The sequence below is a fragment of the Acartia tonsa genome, chromosome 2 (assembly GCF_053477335.1).
Source record: "Acartia tonsa isolate MP-2025a chromosome 2, ASM5347733v1, whole genome shotgun sequence".
Lineage (NCBI taxonomy): Eukaryota > Metazoa > Arthropoda > Copepoda > Calanoida > Acartiidae > Acartia > Acartia tonsa.
In genome coordinates, this window is record NC_137261.1 from 38,931,968 (window position 1) to 38,957,781 (window position 25,814).

At 32.5% G+C, this 25,814-nt stretch overlaps 3 protein-coding genes across 3 annotated transcripts in view; all 3 read left to right on the forward strand.

Moving 5' to 3' along the window:
- Vdup1 (arrestin family protein Vdup1) overlaps window positions 1–25,814 on the forward strand; it is a 200,718-nt gene that overhangs the window by 15,841 nt on the left and 159,063 nt on the right. The window lies entirely within an intron of this gene.
- Window positions 2,548–4,369, forward strand: LOC145312326 (uncharacterized). Its single transcript, XM_080151570.1, has 2 exons — window positions 2,548–3,486; window positions 3,703–4,369. The coding sequence occupies exon 2, from the start codon at window positions 3,704–3,706 to the stop codon at window positions 4,367–4,369; it is 666 nt and encodes a 221-aa protein (XP_080007696.1). The 5' UTR covers window positions 2,548–3,486; window position 3,703.
- On the forward strand, window positions 4,449–9,401 carry LOC145311775 (uncharacterized). The gene is made up of 16 exons (XM_080150763.1): window positions 4,449–4,606; window positions 4,693–4,742; window positions 4,869–4,929; window positions 5,074–5,189; window positions 5,399–5,554; window positions 5,720–5,839; window positions 5,962–6,012; window positions 6,096–6,160; window positions 6,279–6,404; window positions 6,546–6,738; window positions 6,854–6,975; window positions 7,082–7,188; window positions 7,317–7,438; window positions 7,596–7,779; window positions 7,924–8,053; window positions 8,459–9,401. The coding sequence occupies exons 9-16, from the start codon at window positions 6,279–6,281 to the stop codon at window positions 9,185–9,187; spliced, it is 1,713 nt and encodes a 570-aa protein (XP_080006889.1). The 5' UTR covers window positions 4,449–4,606; window positions 4,693–4,742; window positions 4,869–4,929; window positions 5,074–5,189; window positions 5,399–5,554; window positions 5,720–5,839; window positions 5,962–6,012; window positions 6,096–6,160; the 3' UTR covers window positions 9,188–9,401.

Here is a 25,814-nt window from a genome sequence, read left to right on the forward strand (position 1 = left end):
ATAATCTTGTAGTCTATTTCATATTTCTTTTCTTTAATTGTTTTTAAATAAATGTTGTGTAATAATATATGAATGATATATTAATTATTTTGGATTTAATTTAAGCTACTCTTTTAACAGTTTGTAATGTATGTTCGTCTGATTTTTTACTACCTGACTAACTAAGACTTCTTATTCTGTGGATGTTGTATTCCTTGTTTATCAGAATGTAAGTACGTCCATTTCAAAACAGCCTAAATCAAAAGTGCGACCAACCAAAATCAGTTGGTTTAAGAAAACACCAACAAAGTCCAAGAAAAAGGATAAAAATCTAGAATCCAAATGGATAAGTCAATAGGAATCCATAAGTAGCGTATACATTTGTCAGAAAGTAAATAATATATTGCAAAAAACTAAAAATTTTTACGGCAAAGCGGTTTTAACTAAAGTAACAGGATGTGTGTTTGTTAATTTTTACGGCAAAGCGTTTTTAAAAATATACGTTATATTAATATATCCTTATACTAAAGTATAACTTTTAAAAAAGCAACATGGACGTACGGACTTTCTGGTAACGATTATAGAGATGCTGCGCTTTCCTAAGTCGTACCTAATTGTTATAGGAATCCATAAGTAGCGTATACATTTGTCAGAAAGTAAATAATATATTGCAAAAAACTAAAAATTTTTACGGCAAAGCGGTTTTAACTAAAGTAACAGGATGTGTGTTTGTTAATTTTTACGGCAAAGCGTTTTTAAAAATATACGTTATATTAATATATCCTTATACTAAAGTATAACTTTTAAAAAAGCAACATGGACGTACGGACTTTCTGGTAACGATTATAGAGATGCTGCGCTTTCCTAAGTCGTACCTAATTGTTATAGGAATCCATAAGTAGCGTATACATTTGTCAGAAAGTAAATAATATATTGCAAAAAACTAAAAATTTTTACGGCAAAGCGGTTTTAAAAATATACGTTATACAATTCTAACATACATTCTAACATATTCAAAAGTGCAATAATTATTGCAACAAAAAAGTATCATTATAAACAAGGATGACAATATCCATAAAAGCGAAGCTCTAAAACGGTACAACAGAAGAACATTACTCTTGTTGAGTGTCAAAACCGAATATACAAAATATAAATACACAAGTTTTGACAAAATAATAATTAAATGTTATGCAAAACTTCTTAAATACAGAATACTGTTTACGGACATACTGACATTTTTAGGACTTGATTATAGAGATTGCTTTGCTTAAAATACTGTACCTTATTGTAATAGGAATCAGTACTCCAATTTTGTGTATCATCATTGGGGATGTACATCAATTTATAGGTCATTGTCTTATCCCTTTAGGTCCCTGGTAAGTATATTTATTTAAAAAAAAAGTTAAAAAGTATAAAGTTATATATAATAATAATACTATATTTTACTTTTCATGGCTTGGAATTTATGGATGTAGTCATCCTTGTTTTTGCGTGTTTAACCCGTTAATTTTTACGGCAAAGCGTTTTTAAAAATCCTTATATACTAAAGTAACAGGATGTGTGTTTGTGTGTCTGATATAGGTTATTATAGGTTAATTATATGCTTAACCCTTGCAGATTAATCTTAAAACGGATAGCTTTTTTATGATTTATGATTTAAAAAATTTAAATTTAAAAAAGAAAGAACTAAAAATCTTGGGGGAGGGAAGAATATCATTATCTATTATATATATCGTCGTCAAGTCAACCCTTTTTTTTTGGGGGGGGGGGCCTTTATGACCTGTCACCAGAATCATATTAAAAGGAAGCCGGCGAAGGGAATGTGGAGGAAAGGGTCAACTTAGTAAGAAATATGAGATGAGATCTTATTATTGTTTTCCCCGCGGGCCGCCCGCCTATATTTATAAATTATGGCTTTCTTACAATATTATTACTTACTAATTTACTTATTATCCTATAGACCCGTAGCGAAGCTTTTCTATAACTAGGATCGGTTTACAATATTATTACTTACTAATTTACTATTATCCTATAGACCCGTAGCGAAGCTTTTCTATAACTAGGATCGGTTTTATGGATCTACGGAAAATTCTGGTAATGATTATAGAGTTGCTTTCTAAATGTAATAAAAATAAAATAGATAGACTCTACGAACAGTGATGAAATGTGGGTGGGTGGAGACTGGAGTTAAAATTACCGCCCGCCGCTACAACTCCACCCATTTAAACACCATAAAAATTTGTTTGGTTTGTAGACAGACACTGAAACTCCTCCCATTGAAAATAAAACCATTTTCACCGTCCTTATAACGTAATTAACTTTTTTTAAAACTCCGCCCATTGAACGTAATGTAATTAATATATATCTTTTTTTAGTTTAGTTTCATTTCGAATCAAAAGGTAACTGATCAAAACCATGGACGGGAGCAGACATGAGGCTGTCAGATCCCTCGGTTTACTCAAAGGAAAAGACAACATCAGATCTGCTGTTGATATGTTGGACACACCAGATAAATTCAGGTAATATTTTATTTTTATTTATTATTAAATTTTAAATTTTCACTGTCATTCATATTTTCTATTCATTCTTGCTATACTACATATTATCTATATTAGTGTGAAATTGTTAGAACTTAGAAATAATATACCGGGTCATTCAAGAGAAATGATTTATTTGTAAACTTAATTATGCATATGCGTTGAAAAATGTGAGAAAAACATTTTAGGACATAATTTGTTGAAATAATCAATTTTTAATACTTTCAAAAAATACTTTAAAAGTCAATTAAAAGCAAAGCTTTTCTTCTAAATTTATATTTCATCGTATTTTCACAGTTGCTTTAGAAAGGTTATTTTGGGTTAGGTTTGCCTTCACATGACCCGTTTGTTTTAAATAAAAGGGGACAAGTGAGTAAGGGATAATAACATTTATAGGAATACTACGAATTTATATATTGTTGAAACATTCTGAACTTTTATTAACCTTACAAAATATATTTCCATAAATAAAGTTAAGTTTAACTTGTTTAACTTAAGAAATCAGATGGACAGACATACGAACGTTACACATAGAGTAAAAATAAGTAATATACTTACATACATTTTATTTTTAAGACTTGATTATAGAGTTACTTTTCTTAGCTAATTATAAATATATTAAAAAACTAGAGCTTATGACGATTCAAAGGATATGCATAGAGTTACTTTTCTTAGCTAATTATAAATATATTAAAAAACTAGAGCTTATGACGTTTCTAAGGATATGCATACCATTTTTCTACTATTAACACAAGCCGCGCAATTTGAATTTTAAAAAGGTACTTTTTAACAACCTGGAATTTGGAAAGTTGGAATATACTTACATTTTAAGACTTGATTATAGACTTAGCTAATAATATTATAAATGTAGTATAATTAAATTATTTTATTTTAGTTCCACAGCCACTGATATACCTTCGGCTTCAACTTCAGGAAGTACAACTAATAAGCGGAAGAAAGGCCAGCCAAGGTAAATACTAGGAGCCGAGGGATCTCGCTAACCTCTGAACCGATATTGTTCTCCTTCACAATTAAGCTTCTTATAGGTCCTGGGAAGGTTTTTTTAAACTATTTTTGGGGAGGTTTTCCCAAGAAAAATATTTCTTTACTCTTTAGAAAATCAGATTTAAAATATTCCCCCTCCTATACAATAACTATTATTAAAATTGAAGCTATTTTATTTCAGTATGGATGTGTCTGTCCTGTCAGGTGTCGAAGAACTTGATTACCAGGTCCATTACCAAGGTACTGCTAGTGATAATAATGAATATGATTATCACTTAACTAAGCGGTATAGGCATGATAGTTCCCTGGGCCTCAGACTTGAAGAAACAGATGTATATCAACCACCTGATCTACCTGAAATACCCCTCGCCGCCCAACAGACGACTATGCCCATTCCAATTACCCCTACGGCCACAGGTATTGATACTTTTCTGTATCCAGATCATAGTACACCGCTACATTGTTCATCATCATCGTCGTCGGGGTGTTCTCCTCCTCCCAAGGGCAAGGGCAAGGGCAAGGGCAAGGGCAAGGGCAAGAATAAACAAACCTTACCCCCAATTGACGAAGGCCAGCCAACAGACAGTACTGAAAAAAATAAAAGGAAACCCTCTGCTAAGAAGGCAAAACCAACAGCTGAACAGTTACAGATCATCAAGCAGTATTTACAGGAAAGTTCATTAAGTGCAGAGGAGAATAAAGGTGCAGGAAGGCCACCTGGCCGGCCTAACAACACCACTATATTGCGCATAGTCCAGAAGAAAAAAGGCAAGAAATTAAATGGAGAAGAAAAAATTAAAATGAAAGGTAGGAGTTTAATTGTTCTGGCCAATGAGAGTTTATTATGAATTATTGGAGCAATTACAATAATGAATAAAGCAAGACTTTTTGTAAATATTACAAATTGGAAGAATCTATTAAATTAAAGTTATCGCAAATATACTTTTATATATATATTTTTATTTTCTTTTATATTCAGACATTCCCGAACAGGAAAAGAAATGCTTCAGGTGGAGATACAACAATGAACAGTTGGTATGGGATGAAAAAGTATCACACATTATAAACACACAGTTCATTAGAAAGTAAGTCAATTTTTTATAATTTTTGTCAAAATCAAAAATTAAAAATATACATCCTGACTGACTCTGATACATTTTTTTTATTTCAGTTACTTCGAAAAAGTGAAAGAGGACGGACAGAATTATCTGAAATGTCTACGTAAGTATTATTGACACAATATTTGAGTTCAGATAAATAAAGTGTTGTGTAGAATTTTTTAAGTTTTAACTTTAGAATAAATTATGAAAAGTATAATTTATTAATCCATATGTATTTTACTTACAGATTGTCCTAAGTGGAAAACCCGCTTTGATGAAGGCTTGGATGATGACAGCAATGTCATCAGGTAAACAGTTATATAAGTTTTTAACATTTACATACATATACACATAATTGAGAACATTAGATAATATACAAAAGTGTTTAACATACATAATTAGATAGTATACAAATATACACAAATCTTTAATTTAATCTTTTTTTATTGTAGTTGCTGCGTGAAGCATTGGTATAAATACCATCCAAACATTGAGAAAGCCTGCAAGAATGCTGTCAAGGCCTACACCAGCGAGAGAGACTACAAGAAGTATTTTGATACCGATAAACGTAAGTGGTACACATATATATTACATGTAATATATCGTATAAATAGATTAGAGAGTTCAACGATTGATGAAAAGCTATCGCAAACACACATATTTGTTGTATAATTGTATTATATAATATGCCTCCGTAATCAATATGATAAATAAATTAGAGAGTTCAACGATTGATGAAAAGCTATCGCAAACAGTAATATTTCTATTTTCATTCAGGCAACGAGCTAGAGACCAAGGATATCTGCATCAGCGGTATAACTGCCCTTGATTGTATCCATGCATATATACACAAACTCACCAATGGCCGTATATCATTGAAGCAGCTCAAAGATCCCTACCTATTTGTTTGGGATCATTTAATTGCTAAGAAAGGTAAGTATGAAAAGACTAAATAAATTTTAATTAAATTAACTTTTAAGCTGCTAAAAAAAATTTATAATTTGATTTTTATATTACAGTATAAAAAACTAATTCTATTTTAATTAAATTAACTTTTAAGCTGCTAAAAAAATGTTTGTAATTTTATTTTATTTTAAGTCGGGCTCCTTGAAGGCGGAAACAAACAACTAGCCCCCACAGACGAACAATTAAAGCTCTGGGTGACCAACTGTTATAAAAATTTTGTCGATATCTTGAAAAATGAGTTGAAAGATACAGGTAAAATCTTAATCAGAAATTTATGTGTTAAGAACGGGGGGTAGGGGGGGGGGGGAGTTAGTAACCATTGACATTTGAATTTTTATTTATAAAACTTAATAATTTGATTATTTTATTTTTAGCTATCCACCTAAGCATAGATTTTGGGATAGTATTCGTAGATTTTCTTGCAGGTATACATTCATTTATTTTAAATATTATAATATTATATAATATATACAAATAACATGAACTTACAATTTTATTTTATTTTCAGTTACAGCAACGTTTTTGGACAAGAACACCAATGAACCAAGAGAAGTTTTATTAAGCTGTGAAGAGGTAAAGAGTTTATCCTTATTATTATTATCATTTCATTCAAATAATTTAAAGTTCATATTGCAATTATAAATATTAAATTTAAATTATAAGCATAAATATAATTTTTTGAATATTTTAGATGCCAGAGCCTGATTGCACTGGCGTGTCCATCGTGAGAGCTGTTGACAAAATTCTGGCCGCTTTCAACCTTACCCACAAGCAGTTATTGTCATGCACTACAGATAGTGCAAAGAATTGTATCAAGGTTAGTTTAACTTAACTTTAATCTTTAACTTTCAAATTCACCCAATTTTTATCAAAGTTTAATATTTTAAATTTATTTAAAAAGTAGTATTTATAAAACTAATAATAATCAACAATTTTTAATTTTTATTTTTTTTATTAGTTCATGGAACTGCTGAACAAGGAGCATGGATTGTCCAGAGACGAATTGGAATTCCTGGTAAAAAATGGTGCTCTCTTGTCAAGTTTGGACGAGTCAGGAGACGAAGATAATACTAGTGCTGAGTCTGAGCAAGAAGAAGATGTTCTATCATTCTACAAGAACACTTTTGAAGCTGCCAAAGAAAGAACTGATGGTAAGATTATGATATTGACATGTCACATTGTCATCACATTTAAAACAAAAAATTTTAATTATTGATATATTAATTACAATTTATATTTCAATAATATGTCTTTTTGTTATGTCAGGTATTGAAGCCGCAAGAAAAGTTGCACTTCAAAGTGCAAGAAACCATGGAGTTATGGTTGAACTTCCCTGTTTGAACCATCAGTCGGATCTGGCTGTTGAAGATTCCTTGGAAAAGACAAAGGTAATGTAATAACTATTTGTTTGTATTTGCCTTTATTAATAGTTATTAATAGTAATGGTTTTGAAAATAGTAAGGGTTTTGAAGGGTTGATTGATTTTGTATTTAGGAAAACGTGGATTACAGAGATACGCTGAAATATGTGACAACATTAAATGGGAAACTGCGCAATAATAAGCGCTTAAGAAAGATCTACAAACGATTCAAACAACGAATGTAAGTGTTATTTTTTAACCAATGAGAAGCCAGTTTCAACAATTATTTTTTTTTTAAATTCAAAGAAAACATTTACAATTAACCAATGAGAAGCCATTATTAACTTTTAAAATATATCTTTTTTTTAGACTAGTGAAGCCATGTGATACAAGATGGAGTTCCATTGTGAACATGTTGATCCGTTTCTTCGAACTCTTGGAGAATGAGGACTTGCTGAAAGCTGTAAAACAATCACTGATTGATCAAAAAGGTATACATATATTACTCACAATACACATTTGTAATTTTTTATTTGGTTTGGTAACACAAAAATATAAATAGACAATAGTTGAGTTGAAGTATTTTTTTTTATGTGGTGATACAAATTTGTAATACTATTTCTTTTCAAGTATTTTTTTTATGTTTAGTCAATATTACATGGCCTACTCAAGAACAGATTGGTCTGTTAGCAGATATCAAAGCTGTCCTGGTGAAAATTGATGGTCCAATCACTAAATCTGCACAATCCCTGGAAGCAACCGTACCTAGCATGTTTGCTAATCTAGAAACTGTTCTTTCAAATCTGGCTAAACTGGGTAAAGAGAATAACAGGTTGGTTTTTAATTTTTTTAGTTGCAAAAAATGCGCCATACTAAAGATATAACAAATAAAATGTAGAAAAGTATTATAGGGAGGGGAGGAATATAAAAAAAAACATATAAAAAAAGCTATTTTATTTTATTTATATTTTTGCAGGTTTGCTGTCACAATGTATGACAAACTGAAAGGACGTGTAACAAAAATGCTGAATTCTCAAGGTTGGAAAGCGCTGTTGTTTCTGCACCCCTACAGCAAGACGTACCTGGAGATGATCGTAGGCGACGGCGTAAGTTTTAGGCTTTCTTAAAATGAGATATTTAATGGATTTTCATTTTATCATTTTTGATTTTCTATGATAAGGAATAAGAATAAAAAACATATCAAATAGCTACAAATAATTTTCATTTTATCATTTTTGATTTTCTATGATAAGGAATAAGAATAAAAAACATATCAAATAGCTACAAATAATCGTCATCCTACAACAGATATTATATCAAAATTTAAAAGAATATATGACGTCAGAAAAAAAATAAAAAGTAACCAATGAGAAGCAGGCATTTACTTCTGGCGGCTGCCGCTAAAAGTGAACACTAATACTAGGTAACAGGTTCGAAATTGAGACTAAGTTTTATAAGCTTTCTTAAAATCATGAGATAGATATTAAAATTTAAAGAATAAATTTTTACAGGAAAAGAAAATGCCCAGCCAGCTAGTTGATGAGAAATTTGCCAAAGAGATCCTGGATGATGGCTATGAATTGTCCAAGTTAATCGGCGAGCGCGTTATTCGTATCCAGTTGGCTAAATGTAGCGAGACCGAGGACGAGGACGAGACTGACCAGGAGAATGGAGGAGATACTACCAGCATCGAGGACGAGGAGGAGGAGGAGGCTCCAAGCAGTGCTGCAACAACAAACAATGACGAAGATTCAGAACCCGATGTTTTCGCTGTTTTTTTTGAGGAAAAAAAGCAAAAATATCAAGAAGAACAACAAAATAAGAAGATAAAACCAAAGAAGAAGAAAAGCAAAGAAGAACAAGTCAAACTTCTGAGGACAGCCATGTACACAGGTCTGGAGAAATGGCGCAATCAAAACGCCACAAACCTTGTCGATTTCTACAGAAAATCCACCAAAGGAGATAAGAAGAAAGGTTCAAGATCCGCAACCATGGATCTAATCCATGGTACTGTGAAAAACTTATTGGAAGAGGACCAGTATCCAGCCGAAATCAGGGAGCTATTGGGGAACCTTATCCTTCTGCCGGTCAGCAATTCGAGAGTGGAAAGAATATTTTCCCATCTCAAATTGCTTTTCAGCAAAAGGAGGTATAACCTCAAGGCCCAAATGGTTAAGGAACTGATGTTCCTCGGATACAATAACCTTGTTCCCAAATCAAACGTCAAAGATTTTTTGTAAGCTGCTAAGCCATGAGCCGTTTGCTTTGAGATCAATCATTCTTCTTGTACATATTTTATTTTTAATACATCTATATTGTTTAACTTTAATAATATTATCAATAAATTATGAAGAAATAAAATTGAAAATAAACGTATAATTAAAGAATCATAATGGCAATGCATTTCTATTTTCAATTGTGTATGAATATTATGAAATAAACTTATTTAGTACAGCTAATTTCTTATTTATTTATCCATAATAAAAATTCTTTCTTATATAGTGATAAGCGTGACCGCGATGGCGCGTCAACTCGCGGTTGCGATGGTTATAGCTTTCCCCGCACTCGTTTCTCCGTCGTCTTTCACTCGGTACGGGCTCTCCCTCGTCCGACGAATTCCTCTCTTTCCATAAATTTTGTTGTTATATAGGGGTTCTAACGACGCGCTTGCGTTATGTGAAAAAACAAGTAAAAAAACGGGCAAAAGTATAATATTTTTGGGAATTATTTATCAAAAAACAATTAATGCTTTACTAATATGCATTTTTCAAGTAATTTTCCAGCTCGAAGAGCTATATAAGACAATTTAAGCTTATTTTATTCATATAACTAGCACATAAATCTCACTAGTGTGAGCGCTCTAAATGGTATTACCTTGGTATGGGTTTACCTTGGCAAATCAATCGATCAATGAAATGTGAATTTTGCGAATCACGAAACCTTCTTAATTCAATCTATTTGAATCTTGGAATTTGAAATATGAATTTTTTTAACCTTTAATTTAACCAATTTAATTCAAAGGGGGGTAGAGTGGCGACCTCCCCCCCCCCCAAAAAAAAAAACCAACAACTTTAGGGATTTTAAGTTAATTCTGATTGGTTAGTTCTTTAAGTTAAGTGTCTAAACGTTTTAACCACTAATTGTAATCTACAATAGGGATAATTTTGTGTATCATCATTGAGGATGTACATTAATTTATTGGCCATTGTCTTATCCCTTTAGATCACTACTAATTAATACATAATGACCTTTTTTTGATACATAAATTACAGTCTGTAGTTAACCATAAGTGGTTGAAACGTTTGGACACTCAACCTAATGAACCAACCAATCAAATTCAACAATTCTGCAAAAGTTGTTGAAGCAATGAATAAGAAAACCTTATTATAAAACTAGTAGAATAAACAGCCCAATGGAAGCAAACCAGAAAGTCATTTGAAATAATGTTTTTGAAATAATGATTCTTAGGACAACAAAACACAATGTTATAAGCGAATGATAAAGTCTAAAAATGAAAGTTTGAATTAATATCAAGACCTAACAAGGATGACAACATCCATAAAAGTAAAGATCTGAAACGGTAGGACAGACGAATATTAACTCTTGTAGAGTGTCTGAACTGAATATACAAAATATAGATTGTAATAGGAATCAGACTCAGTCATTGACGTCACAAGAAAAGAAAAGTAGGATGTCTTTATTCATTTATATTACTAAAGAAAGAGTAAAGACTCCCTTGTGTGCGTGCAAGTATTTAAATATAATATGATTTATTGTTATTTGATCTTTGGGTCAGCCACGGTGTTCGTACAAAAATGTTTAAATAAAAAGAAACATATTGAATAGCAATGTTTAAATATAACAAAAAACACAATGATTTACTTTTATTTATGTAGAAAAATAAGACAAAATTTTAAAAACTTGAGTATTTGGTATATTATATAAAGAGCTAATTTTCATTATTGGTGCATCATTGTAAACCCTCCCCCCCCCCCCAAGCCGCGGGAATTCATTAAGAATAGATAGAATAGGAGGAGAATTATGAAAATAAATTTCCTATTTTAATTTTGATAAGACAATGGCTGATAAATTGGTGTAGGCATTTAGGATATTTTCAATTCATCATTTATGCATCATTGTAAAACAACCCCCCCCCCCCTCGCCGGAATTCATTAAGAATATGATATCCTGGACTGGCTTTGTAAAGTCACAGGACACGTATGATATCTATGTTTATAGCCCCCCCCCCCCCCCAAGGAGTGGAATAAATAAAGTATAGCCGTTTGAGTTTCCTAGTTTAATTTTGATAAGACAATGGCTGATAAATTGGTGTATTAAAGGATGCAAACTTTTTTATTTTAATATCCGTGGAAAATTATGGAAAATGCAGCGGATATTAATTGATTTCAAAGCCATACTAGAAAAGCTTTTCTTTCATTCAGGGTTCGGCAGCCATAGTCTCTGTGGCTTTTCATATTGAATAAAAGGCAAACAACAAGTCAAGTCATGACTAACTTTTAAAATCATTGGAAGAAACATTCAAAAAAAATACACTTAATTAAAGAAAAAAGTTACACTTACATGACAACATACAATGGCCGATAAATGATGAGACACAGTCTTGCCCCATCTGTAGATAAAATTAGAGGTTGAAAAGTTTAGACACTGAACAAAATGAACAAACCAATCAAAATTCAATAAAAGTCCCTAAGATCTAAAGCCAACGAAAACATAATTAACAAGGATGACAACATCCATAAAAGCACTGAAACGGTAGGACAAAAAGACATTAACACTTGTATAGTGTCAGAACTGAATAATCAGAATATAAATGTATAAGAGTCGAAGCAAAATTGAACGGAATAAGGAAAAATAGATTATATTTATTTCAGTACTTACGAGATTTAGTGAATATACATCAAAAATATATTCACCAAACCTTATTCTAATTTAGCGGGTATTGAAATATTAAAACATATTTTTTAATATTTGTTGACCATCTGAGAAGGTAACAAGATATTACCCTCTGTTAATATATATTAGTATATTCAGATTTTCAATTTAGATATTCCCCTTCTATGTGTTAGGATATATGCAGAAAGGTGTGAAGTTTGGACTTCCGGGGTACATGGGATATTAAGAAATTTTAATATATTTACGGGAAAATAATATTTACAAAATATTGATAAACAGTAATATTTCACTACGAAATCACCCTAGTTTTGATTTATTTAATATTTTTCAAGAAATATTCAAACTTCAAATATGATTGATCAACAACTCCAATCACACTATCACCAACACAGTTATCACTGGTTACATAGAGTCTAGCGACCAATCTATTGTCAGAGAGGTAGTCGTTGATTTTGACTTCTCAGGATCATTCATATATGGACTACCTATGCTACCAGAAATAGACGAATCTGATGACGAATTGGATCAACTTGCCATAGCCCGAAACACACCAGCTATTAATTAGATCACTCTAGTTACTAGTAACCAACCCAACAATACTCCTATACCAATCTGAAACACAAAATCAATAATCACATTGATTAACTTATCAAGCTGATAGATACACTTTAAATCATACAGCTATCGAACAGGGCACTCACATATTATGAGTGATTTTAATCTGATTATCATCCTAATGCTAATAACATTTCTAGTCTCATCTACTCCTGAATACAGTAAATTCATTGACAACCTAGATGATGTTGTAGAGTTTAGGTTAAGGTGTATGGTCAAGATTGAAAACCTCACACACTAATATTTCAAATCAATAAAAAAAAAAAAACTTGAATAGTAATATAGCTAATGTTTTATGGCATAGTTCTAGAATCTTCATACATTCACAGACAATCTTGGACAATCAACAGTGCCGAAATAACACTGGGACTTCGTCTAAAGACTATTATTACTTGTGAAGCAAATCTTACACTAAAATTCAACCTAAGACAGACAAGTCAAAATTGTATAAAAAAATATATATATAGGACATGACTTAGATAGTACACTCCTCCATCCCAGGAGCCAGTATACTTAGGGAATATCATTAAATTGACTGAACTATCTAAGACCGAAATCTGAATCGTTGAGCATACATTTTAAATATTCTGAGAAATACGCACATAAAAGAGAGAAAACTAGTTTAAGAAAATTTCACTTGCTTAAGAAAAGTTGTAACTTTCCTTGGTTCTAAGTTTACACGCCTATCACAGTATAAATTGAAAGCGAACATAGAGGTTTTCAAGAGATATCTGGACTTACAGCTCACACTGAAATAAGACTTTTTATGAGCATATTCACAACAGTATGCGTAAACGAACCAATAGCATATTCGATCTCACTCATATTCTCAGGTTAAATAGAGCTTTTGTCTCAATACTAGCACAAGGGTGAAACTTAGAGGACATTAATAGAGTTTTATAAGCCGGACCAATTTTAGTAGTTTAATTAGCATATTGACATGTAAAATAGCCTGTCAAATGAAGCTGGGACCACTTCTAGCTTTTATGCAATAGTCTTATTATAAGTTGCATTGCCAGAACTCACAAACCACTTTTACCACCTGATCTAACTCTTACATGATCATACAATACTATATCGTTCCTGGTAATAAAATACCACACTTATCGTTGCATTTGCAAGCTAAGGAAAATAGTATTGGACCACCCGAACTTAAGATTTTTGTTAGCCTAAAAACCCTATGAATTATAATCCTTAAGTAACCTTGTGGTTAACATTAGGTCTAAGAAAATATTCCGGATACTTAACCTATCAGCCCATAATAATGCCTGAAATATACGCCCAAAACCGTATTGCGACAAAAGCATATCTAATTTGTACATAGTAGTGATAAAGCCAAAACTATTGATTAGGACCTGTGTGAACAAAACTATACTTTTCATGCTTTTATTATGAGAACACAGCAACAGTATATATTGTAATACACACTTTCACCCATCAATGATTTTATTTAAAGATCTAGTAATTAGGCAAAATCCATTGCCTACCCTCAAAGAAAATTTCAGCCAAGACAAAATTAAGTTTTTCTTGCATATTGTACTCAGACGTCTTTAAAACTTTAAAACTTCATGCGAAAATTCATTCAGAACTATAATATAACCCAAATACCAATGCATCTTGTCAACAAATGAATAACAGATATATTACATTTCTAACCAAAGTAAATTTGAACGGTTATAACAACAAACACAACTAATAATAATGCCATAAAATATTTAAGTTATAAACCATATGAGCTAAATTATAGCTCATACTATAAGAAGAGAACACTTTTGCTCTTCTTTCTTTAAGCGACATTATATGCTGTACGCAATTTCTAATAAACAGGGGCATTTAAAAGTTTAAATAATAAAATTCCCCTAGATCTACTTTAAGAGATACCAAAACATATCAAAATATGCCTTAGTTGCTAATTAAATATACAATTACAAAAAAAAAAATATAAAAACATAAGGTAAACTTACTAAAGGTTCGTGGAATTAATTTAGCAATACTTTCCACATAAGACCAGTCCTAACATCACACATACCCTCTCACAGTATTAATAAATTGCAAGTTTTCAAAATAAACATGGTTGAAAGGAGATCTGATATACATACAGACAAGTTAAATACCCTTTCAAAATCAAAGAATTTCAAACCAATTGACTAACATTTTGACACTTTCATAAAGGATACAAAACAGTAATTATAAAGTCTTACAATAAACTCATGGACTAAAAGATAATTAACTAAACGAATACGTTTCCGCTTATAATTCCGGCTAAAGCAAAATCTGCGACCAAAATAGGTGCACAGTCATCTCCTTATGCACAAATAAGCAGCGGAAAGATTACCATTATAACAAAATGCAAATTTAATTAATACAAAACCTATAATTCTGGACACGTACAGAACTCATATCTATCAAAACATTGAACATAAATTATAAATATCAGATATCAAGAGATATAAGTTTATTCCAATAACAAATCTTACATTTCCATTTACCCTGTAAACTCGGGAACAATATAATAGTATGTTATTCTAATCTGATAACAAAGATATCATAATTTATGTAGAATTTTCCCACTCAAGGTTATGTATCCAGTGGTAAAATTTACGTCTTCTCTATTGACAGGGGGAGACCAACCATATACAATACACGTCGACTAAATAAGTCGATCCCTTCAAAAATATTTATACACACAAATATATAAAAGGAAAATTGTATATGTATAAGTTTTGAATCTGTATAACCTAAACAGAGTCAAACGAGTAATACAAACTGTACAAATATACGCATGGCACTACATAACCAATATATACAGAACTGAGTTAAAATACCCAATATGAACCATGTAAATTACACAGACAATACAATATTATTAGACAACCCATATATACATGCCTTGAACTGAGATGAACTTGATTAGTTATTAAGCCTATAACCAATCTACATACAAAAAATATGTCAAAACTTTAATTATAGTTAGAAACCGGAAACGCCCACTCAGGATCTAGCAGTAGCGAAAGTGGGATAATAAATAGATTTTGGAAAAATAAGTTAGTTTATCATAGAACTCCAAGCAGTGAAGACCTTATCTATTAGTGTAAGTGTATCAGTCAGAAAATTAACTTTTGATTGTGGATATAAGCATTTATTAAATAAACTTAGCTGTTTAACAATGTATCCTAAGATAATATTAATAATACTAAGTATGTACTACTATAGTACAACAGCAAACACAATGACAGACTTGATACCCACTCACTATCAAAGTGGAGAGTATATAGGCTACACAGCTGTAGCAATTCAATCCATTCAAGTTGATATATCTGTAGGCAATACAGCGCCTGAAATAGCAATCTATGATGGCCTGAAGACTCAATTAGACATTAGCTACGATGGACGTACATTCACTTCAGCACAAACTAAACTTATAGGCAAGTTATACACCAAAAAGATTAAGGACTTGCTTATTGAAGTAATAAAACTTATCCGCAAAATCAAGGAAGCTATTGAAACAGTAACTCCCTTAATAAGTTCTAACCGCATTGAAGTGACTAATAACGTAAATAAACTTTCTTATAAGCTAGATCATGATAAGTTTGATTTTACACAGTTATTACTTGCAGAGATAGTACCACAAATCGTAAGTGGTATAACTCTTCATGCCAAAGCAGCTAACTTTGTGCAAACAGCAGAATACTCTTATGTTGATAGCCTGAGCAACTTAGCCATCACGAACTTAGAAGAGCTTAAAGCAGACTTAAATTTCAGACTTACTCTAATTCAAGATCTTGCAAAGACGGATATCACAGACTCTATTAAAACTTTTGTAAGGCAAGAGCTTAACTTGGACTATACTCATAATCTTGGATTGGAAGTCCAAAGCCGTTTAAGTGGTGGTACAACATCATTCACCACTATACTATCCATGGAATTAAGTTCTGAGCCAATAAAAATCTACAGATACGCACCAATTCCTTTTGATGAATGCTACATCGATTCCATTTATTATTTGGATAAAACCAAAAGAGTATACAGACACTCTTACTATAACGCTTATCTACCGGTTGAAGCTGACCAGTGCCTTAAGGGACTACTTAGCGTTAATGAAACTTTGATAACCAAGCACTGCCCTTTGGCGAAACAGACTTATCCCTACGCTTATGTGCAAGATGGAATTGTCTTTACTAGCTTGAGTGAGAATACTAATCGCAGTTTAGAGAATGCATCAATAACTATTACATCCACTCCTTTTATTATAACAGGAGGATCTTATAATCTCACACTGGGAGATACGATCACACAATTCGCACTAGGCTACGACCGACAGACCACGGCACGAACTTTACCATTTGCATCGGAATCACTGTGCCCACCAAAACCTAAAGAACCATTGACCATTAGAACTATCTTCGCTCATATAGAAGAAATAGCTATATACGTGTCGATAACAATTATCATGGTCATAATATTAGACAGGATCACTACATTCCTAGTCAGACTCTTGAAAAGAATATTAAGAGTATTTCAGAGGAGTTTGCGTATACGCGGTAGAACGCTTATCCCTCAACGACCAGATGCACATCATCATAACCTAACGGTAATCTACGGCAGGAGAGGTCACCCCGCCGCAACTACCGCTAGTTATCGACCTAGAAACTCAAACAGAATAGTCAGATAAACATACAAGTTAACGTGATTCCTATGACTTGACTTCTAATGTATCCAGATGGAAAGACTTACGGACATTCCCAATGATATAAAAGACTTTGCCAAACGGAAAATATAATACTCTCGTACTTACCTATACAATATCATACTTATACGCTTGTACGTTTTTATAAAATTTTACGTTATTATTGTAGGATTTACCCTAAAAGGTAGTAATAGAAACGGTAAGAAAATAAATCGCATATATAAGTAACTATGATACCAAAAGAACATAGCAGGTAATGATATTACTTATTTAATCGTTATAAAATAAGCAAATTTTTAAACTAAGCTAAAACGCTTCATAAAGGTAACAATTTTATCTAATTATTATCATTACTAACGTGACAAACGAACAAGTAACGCTTATAGAGTAGCTACGTAATTTTACACAACATATGTTAAACCAGTAATTAACAAAGTATGTATGTTACTTAAAAATCTCTATATTTATTTTAACAAAAGTAGATAATCTTTAGAAAAAGGTATAAAAAATTTGACAAATACTTCTTTTTGGTGAAAATTATAAAGTTAAGACAATTTCTAAAACAGGATATAAACTCCCATTTAACAAATCTTTGGAAACAAAATTGTGATAATAAGAAAGATTTCTGACAAGTTTTAACAAATTTAGTTAATATTTTTTTTTTTGGACTTAAGCTGTATACTGGCACATAAGAAAAATTCCGAGATCATTAAAAATAATTGAGCAATAAATGCAAAAACTTATATATATATATAGGCACATAGCCTATCAACGACTCTACTCGAATCAGGAAAATTCTATTTGGTGGAAATAAAATTTAGATTTAGCTTTAATGACAGGCCTAAGAAAATTTTACCCCGAAACTTAAGTTTTACGGCTGTTGTAGTAAGAATTAAAGGGATGTAAAGTTCTATAGTTTTGAAGGGGAATGATATTTACTCTAAAACTTAATAATTTAAACAATTCTTCCTTAATGAAATTACCCGATCAATGATACTACTTTAATTGCTCAAATATTAAAATTTACAAACAGTCTTTACATATCTCTCTTAAAAGTACTTGAATAAGCATACTTAAATAGCTTTGTCTAACGTCAGTCTTTCAGTCTACTTAGATATTGGTTACAAAAAAAAATATATGCTATTTACAAGTCCTCTATATATATCACAGCACAATTAAAATTCACGATTAATGCACAGGGATGGATATAAATGAAAGATCAGAGAAAAGGTACTGAGGCGCAAGTTCGACTAAATATCTATATACATAACCCTTAAAAGCTAACAAGAATGAATAAATTGTGATATAAGGCTGAAATTAAAATTGTTAATATATTATTGAGAAAAGAAATTTAGTTCATGAAGAAAGTAATTGAGACTACACGAAGTTTTAAATTAGGGGAAAAGAAAATACAACCTTATACCATTATTTCCTTACATACTAAGTTCCTTACAAGCTAACATGTAATTATATAACAAAATAACAACGGTGTAAATTATTTGGTCTTGTACAGTATGAAAGTCACAACGTCTAATATTTTACTAAATAGTAATCACTACTTTGACTAGTTACATAGATTAAGAATTTGTCACACATGTCTGAGCAGTTTTTGTCTAATAAAATTACAATGTCTATGACCAAGCTAACATTCGCCACTTCAACGTGTACGCTTAGGGCCGGCAGAACCCCGTCGCCGAGGGACACCCTCAGCATCGGACTCCTCCCTGCTATTATCCGACGAACGCACAACTGAAGTCAGGCTAGCCGTCTCGGAGGCAGTCTCTGGCGGAAGAGATGGGGTGGGGGTCTCAACTGTAAGACACAGCCGTTCTAAACCTCCAACAATTCTCTCCGGCAATGGGAACCGAATCTCACTACCCATAGAACCGAACTGGCTGGATGGTATATCGATCTCGAAAACGTCCACCAGAGGAATTGTACTTTCCGCTTCCTAAAATAGGGAAGTAAATATTAGTTAAAACAGAAAATATTAACAAATATCAGGGAGAAATATAATAATGTTTACCCATATAGATAATTGAGCAATCCTGATACTTTTAGGAAATTTTTTTTAACCATCTAAAGTCATAATGCTAACTATTGGAAAGGGATAAGCACTATAGTTAAAATAACTTATTGTATATAAGCATAGCTAAAGTCACCAAATCCTTTACCTTAAGTCACGTAATTTTGGCGACTAATAATATTAAACGAATTTAGCAAACTTACCGCTGTAAGGTCTGCTGCAGATGGGGAATCAATGCGACTAAGGCATAGAGATGAACTATAGCTGGATCCTTCTGCAGACCCTCCAGTACTGGGCGGGCTAAACCTTAGCATGGTTGTATAATGCTGCTCCAAGTTAGCTGAATTTGTCGCCTAAAACATAATAGATTTTATTAGTTTAATCGCAACACCAACTAAGAATCTAGGAAAATCAGGAAATGAGAATGCCTAAAATCCTGTAAAGCTATATGATTAGGTAGCAATTCGACCCACTTTATAATAGAATTAAAATCTTAAAACGGTTCAAAAATGCTTATGCAACCATACATTTTAAGATTAATATTCTACCAATAAAAGAATTTTAGTTGCAAAGACCTCTAGATACGTGTACAAATATACAGCCTCTTTCTGAAAATTAATATAGAAAATTTAAAGCATGGATACTTACATGAAGACGCTCTGTTTGATCAAAGATCAACGGACGGAAGCCAGGACTTCCCGACGGGGTGTCCAATCCCGCAGGCACATTACTTCCAGTAACTCGATCCTCAGTGGCAGACAGGCGGTGTACAGCAAACAGCCCAACTCTGGATCTCACTTCGGCTGGAGTCGATGGACTAACAGAGGGAGCCTAAAACAAAAAGAAAACATTAAAGTCTTGATCTAACATTTAAAACCCCAATGAGAAACGTGCGGCACGAGCAAACTCTCAACCTTCCCAGAGGGAAATAATATTAGTTTGCTAATTAAGATTTTAGTAAATGTTAACTGGTATCTCAATTTAATTGCGGTAACCGAGCGGATTTCTCTGGTGACACAAAACGACGACAAACGGTGAGCGATATATATGGAAGAGCCGAAAGTCAACGTTGAGGAAGTGAGAATAGGACAGAACAACCCTGCAACATCATGATGCTTTATTAGACAAAACGGGTGGCTATACAAAAAAAAATATACAAAACAGAAAAGAAATATACAACAGAAGAAAAGCTCACCTGTGTATCTGACAGAATATCATCCATCACAGAGGACGCGGCTTCATACATGCCTGTATCCGATGGCTCCACAGTTGGCGACGTAACTCCAGATCTAGTCCTGTTGGTCCTGTTACCGCAGTGAAGAAGCTCAATGGTCCGGACGCCTATATCACGGAGGCGCGTACATACATCTCTTATCCAGCGAGCCAGCGACCTGTCTGAGGTGTTATCTAAACGAGTTAGAGTCTCAAGCCCTACAGCGCCGAAGAAGACCACTATGAGAGCACAAGAAAACAAGCCTAAACCCAACAACATGTTAATTAAGCCATCCATGTTGAGTGCGTCCAGACTCGTCTTCTGGTCTCTCCTCGACTCGGCAGACCCAGAATCACCTCCGGCAACATCGTCACCAATGTCACCGCAGGAGTTCTGCATCACCGAGTTGAGGAGAGACCAGATGATTTGTATCGTTCTACTAAGCATCAGTGAGAGATGCTCGTTGCCAAACATCTCCCCTTGATCCCTTTCGGACTCTACAGTATCAAAAGTACTTGTACTCCCATAGTCATCAACGTCAGCAAGGCTTGGCATCCCAGACGCGTCGCTGTACACTGAACTCGAGTCGTCTAAGGAGGTTTCGAGAAGCGAGGAATTGGCAAGAGTGGCCGCAGCCGCTCTCATCGATTCCTCGAATCTTTCCTTAATATTCTGATGCACGTCCAGGCTGTCCGGAATATACATTATGAGCGGATGTAAATTTAAAATAGAGGACTAGTGATTCTGAAAGGCAATATAGTAAAATTAATTTTATGAAAAAGACTGTACACACGAATATTTTTTTTTCAGTATTTTAAGCAACTATGGTTGAGCTTCCTAACCATTAAAACTTTGATTTATCATTTAAAAGTAAAATTATTTAAGTTAAAGAATATGTAATTAATCTTACATGATTCAACACTTAAAAATAGCTGTCATTAAGCTATTCAAACATTAAAACTTTGATTTATTCATTTATAAGTAAAATTTATTTTAGTTAAAGAATATGTAATTAATCTTACATGATTCAACGCTTAAAAATAGCTATCGTTAAGCTATTCAAACATTAAAACTTTGTTTTATTAGATTCAATTAAGTTAAAGAATATGTAATTAATTTTACATGACTCAACGTTTAAAAATAGCTATCGCTGAGCTATCAAAAACATTTTCATTATGATGTATCAAGCAACTAAAACTTATGTACTAGCTAAATCTGAATATTCTAAATGACTTTTTAAAAGTACCTACGATAAAGCTAGCTAAATATAATTTTTGTAAGCGACCATTTTAAAATAAATATGGTTGAGTTACTTGTAACGTAAATAACCTATCAATTAGCGTCATTATAACTGAATTAAGTAAAACGAAAATCTTATTTTTAAAACCTATAGCACAATTGTTTTAAAAGATTTAAGTCAAGATTCAATAAATTTTGATTACAAAAAGGGACGCTGTAATCAAATGTTAAAACGAATAAAGTGATGGAACATATCTGTGTCAATATAAGTTTTGCTTACAATAAACAAATTTAACTTTTGCAGACAGAAAACGTAAACAAAACAAGGTACGTCAATTTACCTGATGATTCAGATATGTCCTATCAAAACTACAAATATTATATAAAACAAAATTGTCATAGATTGAAGATATACCCATATTGCTTCTAACCCACTTTCGATCAAAAATATAGTGATAAAGGCCTTATCGACGAAGAAAATAAGATTCTTGAGTCTTAAATAGAGGCTAACGAATGCAATAATGGGCATATCAACAATCTATAACATAAAAACATTTATATAAAACAAACGGGTTACTATATTTTATCACTTTTATATAAATTCTCTTGGATTTAGCGGTAAAATTAAACACTCGAACGCAAGCTCCGCTCGCAAAGACAATTATTGATAAAATGAGCATAATTACTGGACCGCCAGCTTTTTATAACCTCGCTCAAATCCAACCCCTATCACTTTTGACCGCCCAAACATAAACAAAGGGTTGACAACTTATTGTTACGTAAAATTTAATTACAGACGTCGAACGATATATTTTGTAGATATTAAGTCTAAAAGGTATACTTGACAGCGATGTAATGTAAGACATTAGTCCTTAAAATGATTAAAATTTATTCGTGTTAAAAATAAAATAAATACAGCTAATGCCAACAATGGTATAAACCATATGTACATATACAAAATATACAAACAAGGGTTACCAACTATTGTTAGTAAAATCTTATACTTATACATATATACGAGTAATGTAACCAAAGAAATTAATACGATATGTAAATACTAATTGTACTTATAAATTTTTATATAAAATATTGTTTAAATTCAGGAAACAGTTATATTTAACAGAAATAGAGATAACTAATCAATCCATTATAGGTCTATCTGTAACGAAAAGAATCTCTAGAATATCCCAGGGATAAAATGATTAATATAAGATTATTAAAAGTTCTTTTGTTTAGATTACCATAGCCAGGATACCCCAAGGAACCGGTTGGAGCACGCGCACTAACTCTTTTTAGGATCTACCATGGACCAGCCTGGAGATAACCTAGATGATCATGGAGTATTGGAGCCCTACCACCACCCTACCTTGGACGGATTGCGGTTGTGTTCCTGTCAACACCTTGATGTTATAGACGAGAACAACAACATTATCACCACACCAGAGTACGATGGATTCTCGGAGAACCTGTCCATCACCATCAGGAATTTCTTGTTAAATACAGCCCTGAATACCAGAGAAGATAGTAGGGTGGAGACCGATAGTGACATTAGCTCCAGCAGCACACTATCCCTCTCTACCAATGACCTCAACCAACTCTACTATGACCTGGAAAATCACTCAATCACCTTGGACGAGAATGGCAACGAGGTAGCACAAGTGGATGCCCTTGGCTACATATCTACCTCACCCCCAACCTCAGTCTGCACTTCTAAAGAGAGCATTTCACCACCTAGTTCATCATCAGAAGAAGCTGAACTATCCAGAACAACCAACGCAAAAACATTTATTGATGTGACAATGTTAGATAAAACTAAACCCCTCAAGAAAAGAATGTATTCCATTTGGGAGGTTTATCATTTTGTATACCCAGCTATGAAAATACGCAAAGCTTACTTTCTTAATGGAAAGCGTATTTAACTTAGCTTGGAATACATTTATAGTTTATTATATATGCCTATATACTGGGACTACTAAACTTTTTCTTTTTCTCTTTTTTCTTTTTTAACAACTTACCCCCATTGGAGATGCGATCCTCAATTTTCAAATTCTTTGAACGTACATATGAGACTTTTACAGAAATGCTTCGCATCCACAACTATCTATCTATGCTTGATATAAAGTCAACACTTTATAGAGCATATTATGAATATTTGATTGACGCGTGCCCTGCAATTATCTAGTAGCACTCAGGGGCAAGACACAATTACTTTAGCTAGGCCCAAGGCATTATTTGTATCAATTTATGCATTCATAGGCCTATCTTTACCTATATGACACCATATATGGGTAATGCTAGCCTATTCATGGTAATCTGTATGTGATTTGCTAATAGTATATGTTTATTAAAGATATTATGTTTATAGTTAATGTAATCATATAAACAACCAGTACAAATATGTATGCCTACAACCATGCCTGATTTACGTCACATATTAACACACAGACATTTAATTGCACAGACAAACACTAAAATCCTGGTCCAGAGCTAATGTTATAGCATGTACCTCTTGAATTTATTCAGTTATTTATTAACTCTCCTACCATCAACTTCTCTTTCTGGCTTTAAAAGGTAATGACTTAGTTGTTTGGCATGCATTGTAGTTTAAATTTAGGCCCCTTGGTACTTAGCATGAATTGAGCTTATGTCTTGTGTTAGAACTCTAACACTTAGCACAATTCACTGCTTGGGACTTAGGGCACATTTCTGTCCTACTCTACTTATAATTTTAACACTTATCCTGTAAATATTTTCATACTTAACCTATGCACTTGTAATATAAATACACTTTATAAAAACATTTTCCTTCCTTAATACTTAATATACTTGTATAATTCTGATCGAATATCAAAACCAACCATTTATTCTTAGGTTAAAGCAACATAATACTTCGCGTGGGTCTTTTGTTGAGCTTCCACCAGCTCAACCAAATTCGTATTATACTTGTGGGAATAGAGGGTTAAGCATTCTAAACAAGCGAACCGACGATGAGAATGTCTATGTGTATTGCATTAAAATTAGGTTTTAGTAGTACTCATAGAAGAGCGGTCTCCATACCTAAATATGGACAAACGCCCCATTCGCACACACATGTCCAAATAAAATGACTTTTATTTAAGCTATTAAATGACACATTTTTGCTGAAATCTAAATATTTTCTCTTTTAAGTGCAGTTACTCTATATTTCTAAATTTTCTTTAGTAGAATTGATTAATGTTTCTCTTTTACGGATTTTGTCATCCTTGTTAATGTTATTAATTATCAGAGATAATTACTCTTTTTAAATACTATCGCTCTTTGCCTTACAAATTTTATTCTCTTTTTCTTCAATTAAATGTTCATTTTATCATCTCTTCAAATTCAGCTTGTAATAAAATCAGAATGCCTATGATTCATTATGTACCCCCTCCCCCCCGTCTCTCTCTCTCTCTCTCTTTCTTTCTCTCACTTCTCCCCCCCCCCCCCCCAACCTCTTTCTCTCTCTCTCATTCCCCCGTTCTCTCTCGGTCTACCCCCCTTTCTCTTTCTATCTCTCTCAATCCTTTTTTTTTCTCTCTCTCTTCATATATACGTTACACATAATGATATTTTACATTAGAATATCTGTTTATATTTAATCAGTAATTATTAGTTTTATATTTACACCCAATGTAACAATACACGATTTAACGTTTTGCTCCATTTTTTTTATCATATTTTAAAGATTGAAATCCTAATATTCTTCATTTCAATTTATCGTCCTCAAAGGGTTGAAATGTTTAGTTTAATATCTGACCACATTACGGGAGTGTCGCACGAATCATTTCATTTTAAAACTAAGTTTTCTTAGATTTACTATATTATAAATTTAAGTTTTCTGTTTTATGAATAAAAATCAAATACTTCAATGTTATTTAAATAGCAACATGAATTAAAAAACTGAATTTATGATGCTAAAAGTAGAATAATGGGTCTTAACGTTCTGGTCAATGAGAAATTAATAGGGATTATTGGAGCACTATGAGTTTTATACGCTATACGCTTGGAAAATTCGAGCTCAATTATAAACGTTTATTTCCTATATAGATCTGTCATGGATCTTGATGCAATATAGCAGGCCGTTTTGTACATGTTAAAAATTAGTAGATTTCATTAAATAAAAGTAATCGCAAATATACTTAGTAAATAATGATG

Excerpts from the sequence above, each read along its gene's own strand:
- LOC145312326 (XM_080151570.1), top strand. The coding sequence starts at position 3,704 with ATGGATGTGTCTGTCCTGTCAGGTGTCGAAGAACTTGATTACCAGGTC.
- LOC145311775 (XM_080150763.1), top strand. The coding sequence starts at position 6,279 with ATGCCAGAGCCTGATTGCACTGGCGTGTCCATCGTGAGAGCTGTTGAC. Across the intron at positions 6,739-6,853 it reads TGCCAAAGAAAGAACTGATG|GTATTGAAGCCGCAAGAAAA; the intron begins GTAAGATTATGA and ends TTGTTATGTCAG. Across the intron at positions 7,439-7,595 it reads ATCACTGATTGATCAAAAAG|TCAATATTACATGGCCTACT; the intron begins GTATACATATAT and ends TTTTATGTTTAG.